This window comes from Dasypus novemcinctus, chromosome 21 (assembly GCF_030445035.2).
Source record: "Dasypus novemcinctus isolate mDasNov1 chromosome 21, mDasNov1.1.hap2, whole genome shotgun sequence".
Classification (NCBI taxonomy): domain Eukaryota; kingdom Metazoa; phylum Chordata; class Mammalia; order Cingulata; family Dasypodidae; genus Dasypus; species Dasypus novemcinctus.
The window spans coordinates 31,544,139-31,560,622 of record NC_080693.1 but is presented as its reverse complement, the minus strand read 5'-3'; the positions used below and the strand labels follow the sequence as shown (position 1 = coordinate 31,560,622).

Here is a 16,484-nt window from a genome sequence, read left to right as displayed (position 1 = left end):
TCTGAATACTTATAAGTGAAAACAACAGGATCAAACATTTCATATTCAGTATCATTTCAACTGTGTTTTAAAAAACCTTAAATATTTATGTATACACATAGGAAGGCAGCCATTGCTGGGAATTTGGTGTACATGTGACAGGTGTTTTCCAAGTTTTTCTTACGTTGTTCAGTACTGTCAACAAAACCTAAAATATTAAATCTTTTTAAAAAATTATTTGGTAAGGTGAGAATAAAAATTTGTTAAATGAGTAAAGAAAAAGAAATAAAATAGAGTTTTTGAGCAGGAAGAAAGGACAGAAAACAAAAACTGAAAGATTTAGGAGACCAGAAAGGATAGACCTTATCTTGTTCTCAAAGAAATTTTGCTTTCCAGAGCCCCAAATCTATTTATTCCAGGAATAACAGTAAATACTAAGACATACTTAATGTATTTTAATTTAATGTCAGGATACAACATATGCATTTGGAAATTCCATTTTCAGAAAAGGAACCTTTAAAACAACACAGTGAGGTGAAAACAACATCAAACAATAACAACAGAAAATAAGGAAAGATATTAAGATTATAAGCAATTACCCAAAGTACAGATGCCCCTGACCTGGGCATTCAATCTTCAATGCCTAGACTGACATGCTGCCAAACTTTATTCTTTGACTTGAACTCAATTCAACACATATTTATCGCGAATTTAAAACTTGCCAGGAACTGTTCTAGATGATCGCAATATATCAGCAATTAAAACAGGTCAAAGAATCCTGCCTGTAGGGAGCGTATGTTCATGCAGAGGATGAGTGGTAAAAATAAACAGTAAATACAAGGAAAATACTTAACTTATCTAGTATTTAGAAAATAAGTGTTATGATAGTGGGAGTAGGCCTTATGGAGGTAACATTTAAGGAAAGACTTAAAGTGGCTTATCAGAGGGCCTGCACGAAGGCCAGTGAGGCTGAAGCAGAAGTAAACCAGGGGAAATTAGTAGTAAATGAGGTCAGAGAGAGGCAAGGGCGAGGTGGGGGTTAATGTAAGACCTTGAAAAGATTGAATAAAATGGGAAGCCAGCGGAGGATTTTGAACAGAGAAGTGACATGATCTGATGTTTTAAAAAGAATCAATGTAGGGAAGGAGCTGTGGCTCAATCAGTTGGGCTCTCGTCTACCATACGGGAGGCCCTGGGTTCACGTCCCGGGGCCTCCTTGTGAAGGCAGGCTCGCCTGCACAGTGCGGAGCACCACTTGGCCCACAGGGGCTGTGGAGAACCTACTCAGCAAGGGGACTCAACAAAAAAAGGGAGACAAGCAAGAACACATAAGAGCGCGCAGCAAATGGACAGAGAGAGCAGACAGCAAGCAAGCCGCAAGGGGAGAGGGGAAATAAAAATAAATAATACAGACACAGAAGAACACACAGCAAATGGACACAGAGAGCAGACAGCAAGTAAAAAGCCACAGGGGGGTATTAAAAAAAAAAAGGAATCAATGTAATTGCTGTATAGAGAACAGCCAGGGTGTGTGTGTTACCAGGGGTGGAGGTAGAGGGTATTTGGGAGGGGTTGGGGGCTGGAGACAAAGGTGAGGTTCAACTCCTGGATTGTCTTTCTCCTCCGTGCTTATAAAGTTTTATCTGGGGAGCAAATGTAGCTCGGTGACTGAGCACTTGCTCTCCATGTAGGAGGTCCTGGGTTCCATCCCTGGTACCTCCTAAAATAAAAAAAAAAGTTTTATCTACAACGGCTATTCAGGCTCTGTTTGCAAAGAGGGTTTTCTCTTCCAATGAGGAATCTCAAAGAACATGTCGATGGACTGCTAAACCATCAATTGTGTCCTTAGCAGGCATCTTAAAACAATGATTACCAAACATTTCCTTCTGCTCATTGACCTGATATGAGTTCTGGGCATCACCCTCTATCAAGGGAGAGGAGAAGAGGTTATGCAGAACCGGCAGTGATAGCTGGATGATGTCACAGGTGTGCCTCAAAGAAACCCCCAGTGAGTTCAGCTCATAAGCACACTACAGTGATTTACTCTACTCTGCCAACGCCAGCTGGAGAAGAAATGAAGAGAGCTGACGCAGCCTTAAGCCCTGGGCAGGCGTTATAAGATCTTTCTCCCTCCAGTCCCCTGCCAGCCCCTCCCCTCTTTCAGCTGCTGATCCTTGCTTCAGAAGCCAAAGTGTGAACAGCACGTGTCTGGATTTCAGAGACCTGCCCAGCAGTTGGAAATTCCCTGCAGCGTGTCAATTGCTGCATCTGCTGTTGGCACTTGGGGCAAGGGATCATGCGGGCATTTTCTGAACACAAGCTTCATGATGGGAATCTTTTATCAGAAGAGGGGACTAAAGAAGCCAGAAAACTCCAATTACTGTAAATAAATTCCTAAATACATAACAATCTGCCTTCTCAAAAAGAAACCAAAACACACAAACCAAATGGCTCTAAAAACAGCAGTAGTCAAGAACAAAAGCACAGCACACCCTGACTAATGGAAAGGATTTTATAGGCCAACGGGGTTCACCAGATATGTAGTATAATGTAGCTGAAACAACAGAGCATTTTTTTCCCAGAACTCTTGCTCACACCCTTTTGGCAATAAATGGCTTCTATCACTTCAGCTGTAAGCTGTCCTCCCCCTCCTTTTATCTTTCTTCCCCACTCAATTAGCCCTTAGCCTATATGTTGGATCACCTCTTGGACAAATAAAAAACTGTAAGCCCAATTATACCATCTTCTACAAGATGAGGCTGTAAGTGGGCAGGAGCTGGAAAAGGAGCTTGGAAGAACAACCTACATGTCCCCTGCCACCTGGTTATGGGGACCCCAGTCACGCTGCTCACAGAAATTTAAAAAGTGATTGGGGGGGGGGAAGCAGCTGTGGCTCAATCAGTTGGGCTCCTATCTACCATATGGGAGACCCTGGGTTCGCGTCCCAGGGTCTCCTTGTGAAGGCAGGCTCACCCGCATACTGTGGAGTGTCACCCGGTCCACAGACGCCACAGAGTGCCACCCTACCTGCAAGTGCTGCAGAGCACTGACTCAGCAAGGTGATTCAACAAAAAAAAAAGGGAGACAAGCAAAAAGACACAGAAGAGCACACAGCGAATGGACACAGAGAACAGAGCAAGCAAGCCACAAGGGGGGAAAGGGGAATAAAATAAATTTAAACACAGAAGAACGCACAGCAAATGGACACAGAGCAGACAGCATACAAAAAAGTGACAAAGGGGGGGGATTTAAAAAAAAATAGGTACAGCTCATTAAAACAAAAATGATTGGGGGAGCAGATGTAGCTCAAGTGGTTGAGTGCTTGTCTGTCATGTACAAAGTCCTGGGTTTGATTCCCAGTACCTCCTAAAAACAAACAAATGAAAAAACCAATTCTCATTGGGGAGTGGATGTGCACCAGTGGTTGAGCGCCCGCTTCCCATGTACAAGGTCCTGGATTCAATCTCCCATACCTCCTAAAAAAAAAAAAAAGATTGAGTCTGATGGTAAAAAGATAAAGGGAATCACAGCATTTCCAATGGTGATACAGCAGGCAGTCTTGGTACCTAGATCCACCTTCCCAATGAAACATGATCTTTAAAAATAATGATGAGCTAATAAGTAATTAAGGAATCCTCCGGTCAGAGACTGAATGAAGATGGAAACCCAGGGAGGTAAGTGTGGCCATAGAGCCCAACCCTTATCCTAAAAACATTTGCTACCTGATGAACTTCAGCTTTGCTTCTCAAAGTTTCATGGGTACAGACAACATAAAAGGAAGCCCAGTACCTCTGCCATAAAGCTGGGATCCAACAGGGCTATACCCAAAATGAAAGAGTGAATCAGAAATAACTGCCTAACTCAAGAAGACTTCTGGATAAAGACAAAAAAAAAAAAAAGAGGACTTCTATAATAGAAAAAAAGATTGCATTGAAAATTCGGATTATACACTAGCCCTTCACAGGGCTTTGCAGCCTAAGTTCACATTATCTGAGTGCTCTGAAAACCCTCAAGCAGGTATTTTAATTTAAAATGATTTAATATAGACTGGTAAAAACACCAGGCTGTGGATAAAAGCAAACTCAAATCTTCTTTGGAGGAGCCTACCTTCACTTTAGGTCTCCAAGAATTCCTATTAATGAAATCTCATGGAAAATGAGCAGATCACAGTGAAAAATAAAAAAACAGAAACTGACCTAAAAGGACCACTTCAGATTATGGAGTCTCTAATATATTTAAAGACATAAAAGACAAGCTCAAACATATGTTCAGGAACAAATTATGAAGAGCAAGCAGATCTGAAGAGATCAAATAAAGTATCTGGAATTTTAAAAAGTATAATAATTGAAATTAAAAAACTCAGTGCATCACATTAACAGTAGATTAGATACAGCTAAGAAAAGATTTACAGAAGCAGATGTGGCTCAAGCAACTGGGCTGCCATCTATCATATAGGAGGTGCAGGGTTCAATGCCCAGGGCCTCGTGGTGAAGGCAAGCTGGCCCATGTGGCGAGCTGGCCCACGCAGAGAGCTGGTGCAGCAAGACGACACAACAAAAAGAGACACAGAGGAGAGGTAGGAAACACAGCAGACGAGGGAGCTGAGGCAGTGCAAGAGAATGATGGCCTCTTTCTCACTCCGGAAGGTCCCAGATCAGTTCCCAAAGCTGCCTAATGAGAATACAAGCAGACACAGAAGAACACACAGTGAATGGACACAGAGAGCAAACAATGGCGGGGGGGGGCGGGGAGGATAAAATAATAAATCTAAAAAAAAAGATTAAGTGAACTGAAAGATAGTATTAAAGAAATTACCTGTAATGTAGCACACAGAGTTAGAAAAACAAAAGAGAGGATATTTAAGAGACATGGATGAGTAAAGTCTAATATATGTCTAATCAGAGGCAAAGACGAAGAAAACAAAGTGTGGGCAGAGGCAATATTTGAAAAAATAATGTTCTAAAAATCTCAAAACTGATGAAAAACACCAACTCATGGATATATGAAGCCAAAAAATTCCTAACAGGAGAAATAAAAATAAATCCAAACCTAAACAAATCACTAAAACATAAAAGAGTAAAAAAAGATCTGAAAGGCACCCAGATAGAAAAGACAGATTACTTTTAAAGAGGCTGACTTTTAAATCAGTAACAGTGTAGAATAATAATATCTTAAATGGCCTGAAGAAAAATACCTGTTAACCTAGGATTCCATTACCAGTAAATACAGATCTTTTAAGAATGTGGGCAAAATAAAGGCCTTTATCAGCCAAACAAAAACTGAGAAAGCTGCCATCAAAAGAACTTCACCAAGTAAATGTTAAAGAACATACTTCAGGCAGAAAGCAAATGATCCAGGTGGAGGGTATTAGATAAAAAAAGGAATGGTAAGAAAATAGTAAATAAATATATGGGTAAATCAAAACAAATATTAACTAACAAAATAATAATGTAAAGAAATTAAAAAATGAAAATAAAACTGCTTTAAAAAAACAATAATTTGTTTGTAGGGTTTAAAGGAAAAAAAGAATTAAAATACATGAAGGGAAGCAGATGTGGCTCAAGCAGTTGAGCACATGCCTCCCACGAGAGGTACTGGGTTTGGTTCTGCGGTCTCCTAAAGAAAAAAACAGACAATGAGCAAAAAACAAGCAGATAATGAGCACAAACAATGAACAAAAACAACAAGGAAACAGACAATGGAGCCACTGGTGAGGGAGGGGAGGATACAAGACAACAATAATATAAAAATTGGGAAGAGAATGAATAAAATTTAAGCGTTCTAAGGTCCCTGTCTTGTTCAAGAGGGAAGTAAAAATGCTGATTAGGGGAAGCGGACTTGGCCCAGTGGTTAGGGCGTCCGTCTACAACATGGGAGGTCTGCGGTTCAAATCCCAGGGCTCCTTGGCCCGTGTGGACCTGGCCCATGTACAGTGCTGATGCACTCAAGGAGTGCCATGCCACACAGGGGTGCCCTGCGTAGGGGAGCCCCACGTGCAAGGAGTGCATAAGGAGAGCCGCCCAGCGTGAAAGAAAGTGCAGCCTGCCCAGGAATGGTGCTGCACACATGGAGACCTGACACAAGACGATGCAAAAAAAAGAAACACAGATTTCCGTGCCGCTGACAACAACAGAAGCGGACAAAGAAAAATACCCAGCAAATAGACACAGAGAACAGACAACCAGGGTCGGGGGGAAGGGGAGAGAAATAAATAATTTAAAAAAAAAATGCTGATTAGCTTTTTAAAAAAAAAGATTTATTTTATTTATTTCTCTTTCCCTCCATTGTCTCCTCTCTTGCATCGATTTGCTGTGTGTTCCTCTGTGTCCACTTGCATTCCTGTCAGGCAGCTCAGGAATCTGTGTCTCTTTTTTGTTGTGTCATCTTGCTGCATCAGCTCTCTGTGTGTGCGGAGCCACTCGCGGGCTGGCTGTGCTTTTTGCGCGGGGCAGCTCTCCTTGTGGGGCACATTCCTTGAGCGTGCCCCTATGCGGAGGAGGCCCTGTGTGGCACGGCACTCCTTGCACGCGGCAGCACTGCATATGGGATAGGTCACCACATGGGCCAGAAGGCCCTGGGTTCAAACCCTAAACCTCCTATATGGTAGGCAGACACTCTATCAGTTGAGCCTCATCCACTTCTCCTGATCAGCTTTTGACTTTTAGCAATGTAAGTATCCCTGTTCTAATTTCTAGGGTAATCACTAAAAGAAAAGGAAACTGGTGGAGATGAGGAAATGGAACGGAAAAAAAAGTGCATCCAAAAGAAGGTAAGAAAGAAGGGGGGAAAAAACAGAACAGGCAGGAAAATGTGAATGCATTGGGAGAGAAGACTTACAAAACATACACCTGATAAGGGGCTAATATCTGGACTATATAAAGAATACTTCAACTTAATAATAAAAACACCTTGATTTTTCAAATGGGGGAAGGGGAGATCTGAACATATACCAAAGAAAGCATACAAACAGCAAATAAAAACGTGAAAGTCACTCAGCATCTTTAGTCATTAGGAAAATGCAAATTAAAACCAAAATGAAAGAAGCTGTCGAGGTGGGAGGAGTGGGGGGTGTGGGGAGTGGGGAACCTCTCATATTTTTTATTGTAACATTTTGGTGATTCATCTATCTTTTAAAAAAAGATTAAAAAGTAATTTAAAAAATATATAAACAAAAAACCACACACAAAAAACAAAAATGGAATGGCACTATACATCTATCCACTAGACAAACTAAAATGAAAAAGACAGACTATACCAAATGTTGGCAAGGATGTAAAGAAACTGGAACTCTCATTCACTGTTGGAGGGGATGTAAAATGGTACAACCACTGTGGAAAACAGTTTAGCAGTTTCTTATAAAGTTAAATGTACATTTACCATAGAACCCAACAAATCTTAAGTATTTACCCAAGAGAAATGAAAACATGTCAACAAAAAGACATACACAAATGTTTATGGCAGCCTTATTCATAACTGCCCAAGACTAGAAACAACTCAAAGGTTCATCAAAAAGAAAATGGGGGGAAACGGACTTTGGCCCAGTGGTTAGGGCGTCCGTCTACCATATGGGAGGTCCGCGGTTCAAACCCCGGGCCTCCTTGACCTGTGTGGAGCTGGCCATGCGCAGTGCTGATGCGCGCAAGGAGTGCCGTGCCACGCAAGGGTGTCCCCCGCGTGGGGGAGCCCCACGCACAAGGAGTGCGCCCGTGAGGAAAGCCGCCCAGCGTGAAAAGAAAGTGCAGCCTGCCCAGGAATGGCGCCGCCCACACTTCCTGTGCCGCTGACGACAACAGAAGCGGACAAAGAAACAAAAAGCAGACAAAGAAACAAGACGCAACAAATAGACACCAAGAACAGACAACCAGGGGAGGGGGGGAAATTAAATAAATAAATAAATCTTAAAAAAAAAAAAAAAAAAAGAAAATGGGGCGGCAGACTTGGCCCAGTGGTTAGGGCATCCGTCTACCACATGGGAGGTGTGCGGTTCAAACCCCAGGCCTCCCTGACCCATGTGGAGCTGGCCCATGCGCAGTGCTGATGTGCACAAGGAGTGCCCTGCCATGCAGGGGTGTCCCCGGCATAGGGGAGCCCCACGTGCAAGGAGTGTACCCCATAAGGAGAGTCGCCCAGTGCGAAAGAAAGTGCAGCCTGCCCATGAATGGTGCCGCACACACGGAGAGCTACCACAAGATGACGCAACAAAAAGAAACACAGATTCCAGTGCCACTGACAACAACAGAAGCAGACAAAGAAGAGCAGCAAATAGACACAAAGAACAGACAACCAGGGTGGGGGGGAAGGGGAGAGAAATAAAGAAATAAATAAATCTTTTTTTTAAAAAAAGGAAAGTGGATAAACTCTAATGAATTAGTAAAATGTAGTATTACAGCAATGAAAATGAATGAACTACTATTACACACATCAGCATGGATGGATCTCACAAACATTACACAGAACAAAATAAGCCAGCAAGAAAATAATATACACAGAATGATTAGTTCATAACTAAACTATGCTTTATTTAGAGTTGGACACTTAGATGATAACACTATAAAGAAAAGCAAGGGAATGAATTCCACAGGGGAACCTTCTGAAGTACTGACAATATTCTATTTCTTAACTTGGGTGGTGGTTACATGTGTATTCTCTTTATCATTCTTTTCAAATGTTTTATACTGTCATACACTTTTCTGTATGAACGATATATCTACTCTCCACCCCCATCAACCAAAAAGGAATCACAACCTCTTCTAAGAGCAGCATGTAAAAAGCCTCTTTTTAAAAGCAAGAAAGAAACTAGAAATTATGGTGAAAATAAGAAAAAATGTTCCTGAAGAAGACACTATATATCCAAAACCAAGAGAAAGACTGAACACTTCTTCGGCCAATTGGTCATGAATAATGCTTTCCATTACAAGAGGGAGATTCTCCCCTTCCTGTGATAATAGTAAATATGGACTCCCCAGGGAGCTTTATTTGCTCAAACTATATCCTTTTCCAACATATTACCTGCGGTCCCAAGTGATCCCAAGTGAGTCTCAAGCAACTGGGAGAATGCTGACTTCCCCAACTCCCTTATCTCTACTTCTATCCCTTTCATAGCTTCAGGTTAGATTCATGGATCACTTTTCTCATCAAAGAGCAGACTACTCAGATTGAGGGAAAACATTCTTTATATTTTCTAGCTGCCTCAATTAAGTCCGGAGAAGGCTTTATGTTTTCTGATATAGAAGGCAGGGAACTTGAAACCTGGGTTTAATTTACTTAGCTGTGCAACCTTGCACAAGTTACTTAACCTTTCTGATACAAAATCTATGAAAAAGGGCACAAAATATTTTTCCTGTCTGTCTCAGAAGGCCGATGTGAGAATCAAATGAGAATACATATGCAGAACTATAACGTGTTTGATGATGAGATCACAGTGTTGTTGTTTTTGTCATTATTGGCTATAACATCTGAAAACTACAATTCTTCCCTAGACCAATACCTTGCTTAGCCAAAGTGCAACATAACTTCTTTCCTCCAAGAACACATTCAACAAACAGTATCTATCTGGCCTGAGCCCCTACTAGCTACAGGAAAAGCTTAAAAAAGGCTTGAAAAAGGTAGCTGAGAGTCCTGCTGCTAACATTCTCTTTTTCAGAATAACTCCATCCTGGGGCAAAAAAAAAAAAAAAAAAGAGAGACAGAGAGAGAAGCTATAAAATGGCAATAGAGATGTAGCCCACACTACCCAGTGAACAATGATGGGATACTACACTCCATACCAAAGTAGTCATAGACACCAAACTATGACCCTGTCTTCTCAGGGTAAAAACAGAGATCATTTCTTCAAACAATATGATTAAAGGATTAATTTTATTGGTATGTCTGAACTTTCTCATTTCTGTACCTTTTTATAACAGCTTTTCCTCCCCCAGACTCAAGTAACAGAGATATTCTTAAAACAACAAAGCCCTGGTGGAACAGAGAATTGGGAAGATGGGTAGGTGCCTCGAGATATTCGCTTCTTTAACTTTTTCTTCTTTTCCAGGGAACTTGAGGCAGATCCATAGGCTGAAGGAAGAAGTGTACCCTAAACAGCCGTTGATAGCTATAATTCCCCACAGGGTTAGAGGGCATTGCTTAAGGATGTCTCTTCCTCTGGTCTGCCTTCCAAAGCCTAGCCTATTCTGACCGTAGAATCTATTTCTAATAAAATTTGTTGGCCAGGCTGGCTTTCTTTGTTAATAAACATTTATTCTAAACCAGCGGTTCTTACAAGGGGTCCGTGAGCTTGAATTGAAATTAGAAAAAAACATTATTGTTGTGGGGACATGTTGGTATGATATATTTATTAAATAATATACAGTATCGTGAGGACTTAAAAGGGGTCCGTGGAAGAAAAAAGGTTAAGAATCCCTGCTCCAAACTGACAGACCTGAAAATGAAGGTGCAGCACTGATTACCTGGAGATATGTAACATGGTCTAAGAACTATAGTACTAGGAGGAAGAATGAAAGGGACAATTTATACAGCTAAACTCAAGCCTAACCCCTTATGAAAGGTGGATTTCCTGTACAATTGTTCTGACAAGCAGAGGATTAGACACTTCATACATTCTGCTTGGGTAAGAGACTCAGATGGAAGTGAACTGCCCGAGGAGCAAAGGTCTCTGAAGTTGTTGTATGCTGGGAGACAAAAGAAATTTTGGTTGTGAGCTGAACTTCTTAGCCAGTGCCAACTTCCAAACACAACAATGGCATGAAGGTGTGAGGTACCTATCTCAGGCATCCCACACCTCTGGGTTAAGTTAGATCAGTTCCATACAGATAGCTGTGCGTTCTCTATTTCTCTGGAGACTCCAAGTGGCACTCCCTTTACCTCCTGTAATTTAGAATTACTAACACACCATAAAAGTAAACACAAAAGATAATGAAAGGAATGCCAGTCTAGCCCCAGTCCTACCTCAATCCCAGCCCCCAAATGTTTCCAAAGAGCAGGGAGCACCAACAGCAAAAGCAAGAAGTGTCTCTTGGGTGCCCTCTTGCTGTCACCATGGCTGTTGTGCAGGGCTGCAATGAAGGCCCCACTCTATGAACTGGTAGAAGAGGAAAAGGAGGAGGAAAAGAGGAGGGGGCCACCGCACAGAAAAGGGAAGTTATTCCAGTGGTGGCCAATGAATAACATCCAATGATTTATAGGAAGTATAATCCAATAATACAGTAAAATAAAACAGTGTGTGCCTGAGATGGTTTTGATTCCAGGAATTACAAAACATTAAAAAAAAAAAAAAAAAAAGATGTGGGGGGGTGAAGAGGAGAAAGAAGGGTAAAAAAAAAAAAAAAAAGGCCAGATTGGAGTAAATTGGGCACAGATGGGGGATGCAATGGGGTTTCAGTGATGCCCTACCATAAATGTTGCTTCAATTATTCCTCTTCAAGAAACTAGTTTTATTTCCTTAAATTACAGAATTTTTAAAAAATTAAAATTCTTGGAGTGCTTGTGGTTTAGATCAACAGCTCACCCTACAGCATCATGTCAGCAAATCAGATGGCTATTGAAGTGTTAAATGCTGAGCCATGTGGAGAAGGCCCCATTTCTCCCTTCAGGCTCAGGAATCCCTTAGAGAGATTACCAATTGTGACATCACTCTGGGAACCACCTATCTCGCCACCACCCACCACAGGACAGTCTGGACACTGGCCAGATAAGGAACACACTGCTCACAGAGAACTGGCTTGCCCAGAACTGTAGTTTTCCTCATCTATGCATTTAACAAATACTTACTGAGTGCCTAACAATTTCCAGGCCAATGCTAGGGCCCTCAAATATCTTGTCCTACCTCTCAAATTTATTGGTCCCTAACCATCTCAGGGTAGAACACTGGAATTCTAGACTATTTGAGTTCCACTAAAGTAGGGTTTTCAATAGGGCCCACATGAGAGGAGGAGATGAAGATCTCCCCACCAATACCTTGAACCAATGATTTTTAAGATCACTGTGGAGATCTCAAAGTTTAGTTTGCTAAATGATGCTATGTGTGGGGTTTTTTCAGGGAAAACTAGAACCTAGGAAAAAGGAAAAGGTGCCTGTCTCTCACCACCATCTAAGCTTTTTCTTCTTTTTGCGTTCTAAGGTGTTCAAAGCTTTTAAGCAGCTCTATATCTCTCCTGACTGCAAGGAAAGCACATTTGAAAAGCAGTCTCACTAAAGTACTATTAACAATATGATTACCATCCTGGACTATTGGTTATTTTGAAAACAGGGTGGTTACACAAAATTTTTTTGATTACAAAAAAGTAAATTATTCACGACAGCACTGAAGGCACCAGCAAAGGACATACTTTTTAGTAAGGACTTTCCTGTTGTTCTCCAAATCACACTCCTTAGGTATCACTTGTATGGGGAAGGCTCAGGCACTGATAAAAAGAATCCGGATTGCCTTGTATAGGCTACAAGATCACCTCTGCTCCAGAATGGAAGGCTCCTTCCCCAGAGAGTCCAGGAATTGACCTATGCAAACACCCACCCAGAAGGACATGTCCAAGGAGGAAAGGAATAAAAAATGATGGACCAGATGTTCTATAAGTTGCACTGGCTGCCAAATCACCACAGACCCTAAGCACCTGGGAGGGCCAGGCAACATCAGGCACTTGCTTCTGGGTTTCAGTGGGGGACCTGTGGCTGGGTGGTGACTCTGACAGCATGCAGACCAGCCGGTCTGGAGGGAAGCCTTTAGAAGGGCAATGGCTCACTGGACTTGGGGGCTGAACACTCAGGGCTGATTTATCACTTCCTTACTCATAAAACTGTGATTCAAACTGCTGCTGATTAGTGAAGGATTTAAATCTTTACCCTTCCCCCAGCCCCCTTCCCTCTCCACCCCCGGCACAGATGCTGCTACTCAGCCACAACACCCGCTTCTTGCCACTGTCCGTGCAAGCACAGCACAGGGGCCCAGAGAAGATGACTCATGTGCTGGGAAATGGAAAAGTGCATCTTCCCACCAGCCAGCCCTGCTGAGTGCTCTGCGCACCCCTCTCCCAATGGCAGCCCACACAGTGGGGTCTGGAACGGCTGCCTCAGCTGCACACCGGGTACTTGGCAACACGTCCACAGAGCTCTCTGTCCTAGCTGAGTGTTACATCCTGTGGCCTCGGTCATTTTCCCCTGAAACAACCCTGGAGCCTCTGACCACCTCAGTTCATACTCCTCTTGATCACAGCTGGCTCATGGAGGCAAGAGTCAGACAAGGCCAGAAAGAAGTGGCAGGGTCTGAAGGACAGGCCCTGGAGAGAGGGTCCTCATTATGACCAACCATGGAAAAGAGCCCTAGAAAAAGCACCTTGGCCTCAAGTAGAGGAACTACCTATTTCCTCCTTTCTCTGTTCTCACCATCTCACCTTCCTTCCACCAGTATTTTCTCAATGTTTATTTAACAACAGCTATACGAAAAGGACTCACTGGTGGCCTATGAAAAGGCCAAGGTATTCCTTTTCATGGAACAGAAGTTGCTGACAACAGATGCTTCACAGACAAGAGCTGCAGGTCCTTCACATTCACACCTACAGAGGCCACAGGTCACTTGATGTTGGAACAATACCTTGGCAAAGGCTGCAGCTCTGTGACAGGCAGCTCACTGAACTCTGTGGGTTGTTTTTTAGTGGGAGGCAGTAAAATGAATGGGAGGGCACCTCAGGAGGCCTCCATTTCCTGAGTCCAGTAAGCTTCCCACTTTATAACAGAACTAGCAGAGTAACTATGAAGGAATCAATCTCCCTCCCCTTTGGACTTCACAGTCTCACCAGGTCAGCATTTTACAAACTTTATTTCCTCCTTCCTGGAAACCACCACTGCCCCTCAGGACTTCATGCTTCCTCAGAGCTGCTTAAACAAATAGCCATCCCAGGAATAATTAGCCAAGTTCAAAAAGGCACCTAAACCTCTGTGTATCACCTGCTGCTGGGAAATCTAAATACTATAGCAGGCGGCATGAGAGGAGAAAATCACCTCTAGGATTCAGGTGTGATCAAAGCCCAGGCAGACTGGCAAGGACTTTACAGAGTCTCTGGAGGAGCAAAGTTTCAAGGGAAAGTGTGGCATGTCCACTCAGCAGGAAAGAAAACTGCCCCCACCACAAGAAACTGGAAGCATAACCCCCAAATACAAATGTGAAGGGAGATAAATCAACTTCAGGGCAAGAGAGAGCACTAAGAAAAGATGCAACAAGAAATCTAGTTACACTTTGTCCAGAAACGCCAGTGCTGTTTTATAACGGAGTCTCCATGGGACAATTCCCACTTCCTGGCATTTCAGATAATAATCTTCCAGCCCTGAGACCAAACACTTGCTATCCGTACTCTGAAATGACTCCTTGGCAGCAGAGACCAAATCTCCCTTGCAAATAAACACAAAATGTCACTCTCATGCTACAGATCTTCAACAAGTCAAACCACATAATCCTTACCTAAGTGGGGTGGAAGGAAGGGAAGGGATCCTGGTAACATCCTTCGACTGTGATCTGGTCATCAGAATATTTAAAGGTCCTGCCAATAAGCCTCCCATCCCCCCAAAAACAAAGAGGGTTCACAAAAGCATTTCAGAATGCACACTAGTATTCTGGCCAAATCTGAGCCTGGTGGTTTTGTGCTTCCAGATTTGAGTCACTAAAGCTCATCAATTCTCTGTTCTTACTCCTTGGCAGACTCCCACAAGGGATATCCCATAGGGAACTAGACTTTTCCATATTGAACAAACAGGGTACATGAGTCCAGAAACAGCTATTCCCAATTCCTGCCAAGCGTATGGTCTCTGCAGTGAAACATTTCAGCAATGCCTCTCCCCTGGGAGGGACTGTGGGTCTGCAGCCTCCAAGAGGCCTTGCTGCTGCCTGTAGCATGGCCAGATGTGCAACAGCATCTCTGGGTTTGCAAATTTAGCTCTATAGCCATGATTCTCTCCTTCTATCCCATCCAAGCACTAAAGATTCACATAAATTTCACAGGTAAATTAAACAAATTAAAGATCTGAGAGGCAATGGTGGGAAGGGTAGTATGTGTGGGGGTAGTGGTGTGGTAACATAGGAAAGAAACTAGTTGAATCTGTCTAAATTTAAAAACTAGACACGCCTTACCTTTCAACTGGGAGTTGTGCACAGCAAACATGTTGATAGTCATAAGTTGCAGCATGCGGGTACTTCCAATAGGAGAGGGGCTGTGCTGCAGTAATACTTGGAATTCCTTGAGGACCTTCTCAGTCACTGCAGGGAATGTCTCCATCCTGCAGATACAGTGAGTCCATGAGTGAGGCACATCCCCAAGAGCACTTGGTGCTCACAGATATATACACTCTTGGAAAGGAGACAACTAACATCTAGGATGTTTCTTTGCTACTTTCAAAAATATGGTATCCTGTGTTTTTGAAAAAGAGAAAGTGTTCAGAATTCAGGATGGAAACAACTCAATTCTTAGATAAATCACTGGATGAGTTGTGATTTTGTGAGCTATTTCCTAACTCCTGAAAAAACTAGATTAAAGCTGATATTAAAGTTTCTCTCTGAAACAAAGTTTTTCTAAATAGGGAACAAATATTCTTTAAGCTCTAAGACCTACATATTCTCCAAACTCTGGTATAAAAGCTCTATTCTATAAAAAGAGTTACATGAATCTAAAGATTCTTTACTCAAGGATTTATTTCAGGAACTCAGACATAGTTCAGTTGCTGTCTTCTTAGGTACTGCTATACAAACTGCTCCAATAAGGATCCCAAATTTCTCCTTGAAGAATCCCTAGACCTAGGGCCCCAATGATCTGTTTCAGTCTTTCCTGAGTTGCTACCCTCCTCCCTCATACAAGCTTCCCTCATCAGGGTCTGTATGCTTTCAGGCTAGTGGAAATATAATGCCCTGGCCAAGTGCCACTCCCAATACAGAAAGAGCTTGTAATGTAGGGAGGCAGAAGTCCAGCCAGTGACCTAGGGCTCCGAAGAAGAGGTCATTCAAACCATCACTTGCCAAGTGTGGCCACTAGATCCCAAACAGTGGTGCATGCCTGAAGCTCCTTTGGCAACAGGAACAAACCACAGCTGAAGCCCTCAGAAATAAAAAGCAAATTCAAACTCGGTGGTAGAGAGAGAAACCAGGCACACAAGTCTTAGGGTCATGCCTAAAAATTCATGGTCAGCAAAATATCTTCTATCCACACCCTCTTCAAATAAACAAACTGCTTATTGTACACTGGGGAGGGCAGGGGGTCCAGAAGAGCCATAAACTGGGCTAATAAATAGCTTCTTGAAAGCCATAGGGAAGGGAATCTTTCTCAAAAGATACAACAGTTTCAAGTCCTAGAAAAAGGTGCTTTTAATTTCACCGGCAACTTCGTCCTTTCCTCATTGAGTAGCACCGTCCCCAGATAAGAGAACTCCAGCATTCTCTGTCATCTTGGCAATCTTCATTCCTTGCCCTTGGATGACAACTCCTATTACTAACCCCCTGGTGCTCAGTCAGAAGTCATGCCACAGCTATG

The 16,484-nt window shown here is 42.6% G+C and overlaps 1 protein-coding gene across 3 annotated transcripts in view; it reads right to left on the bottom strand.

The window, feature by feature from the left end:
- SMG6 (SMG6 nonsense mediated mRNA decay factor) overlaps window positions 1–16,484 on the bottom strand; it is a 249,485-nt gene that overhangs the window by 159,807 nt on the left and 73,194 nt on the right. For all 3 annotated transcript variants that reach the window (XM_004483742.4, XM_023586172.3, XM_071210432.1), the window contains exon 10: window positions 15,095–15,240. In XM_004483742.4, the coding sequence (XP_004483799.2) occupies window positions 15,095–15,240 (146 nt within the window). The remainder of the gene's footprint in view (window positions 1–15,094; window positions 15,241–16,484) is intronic.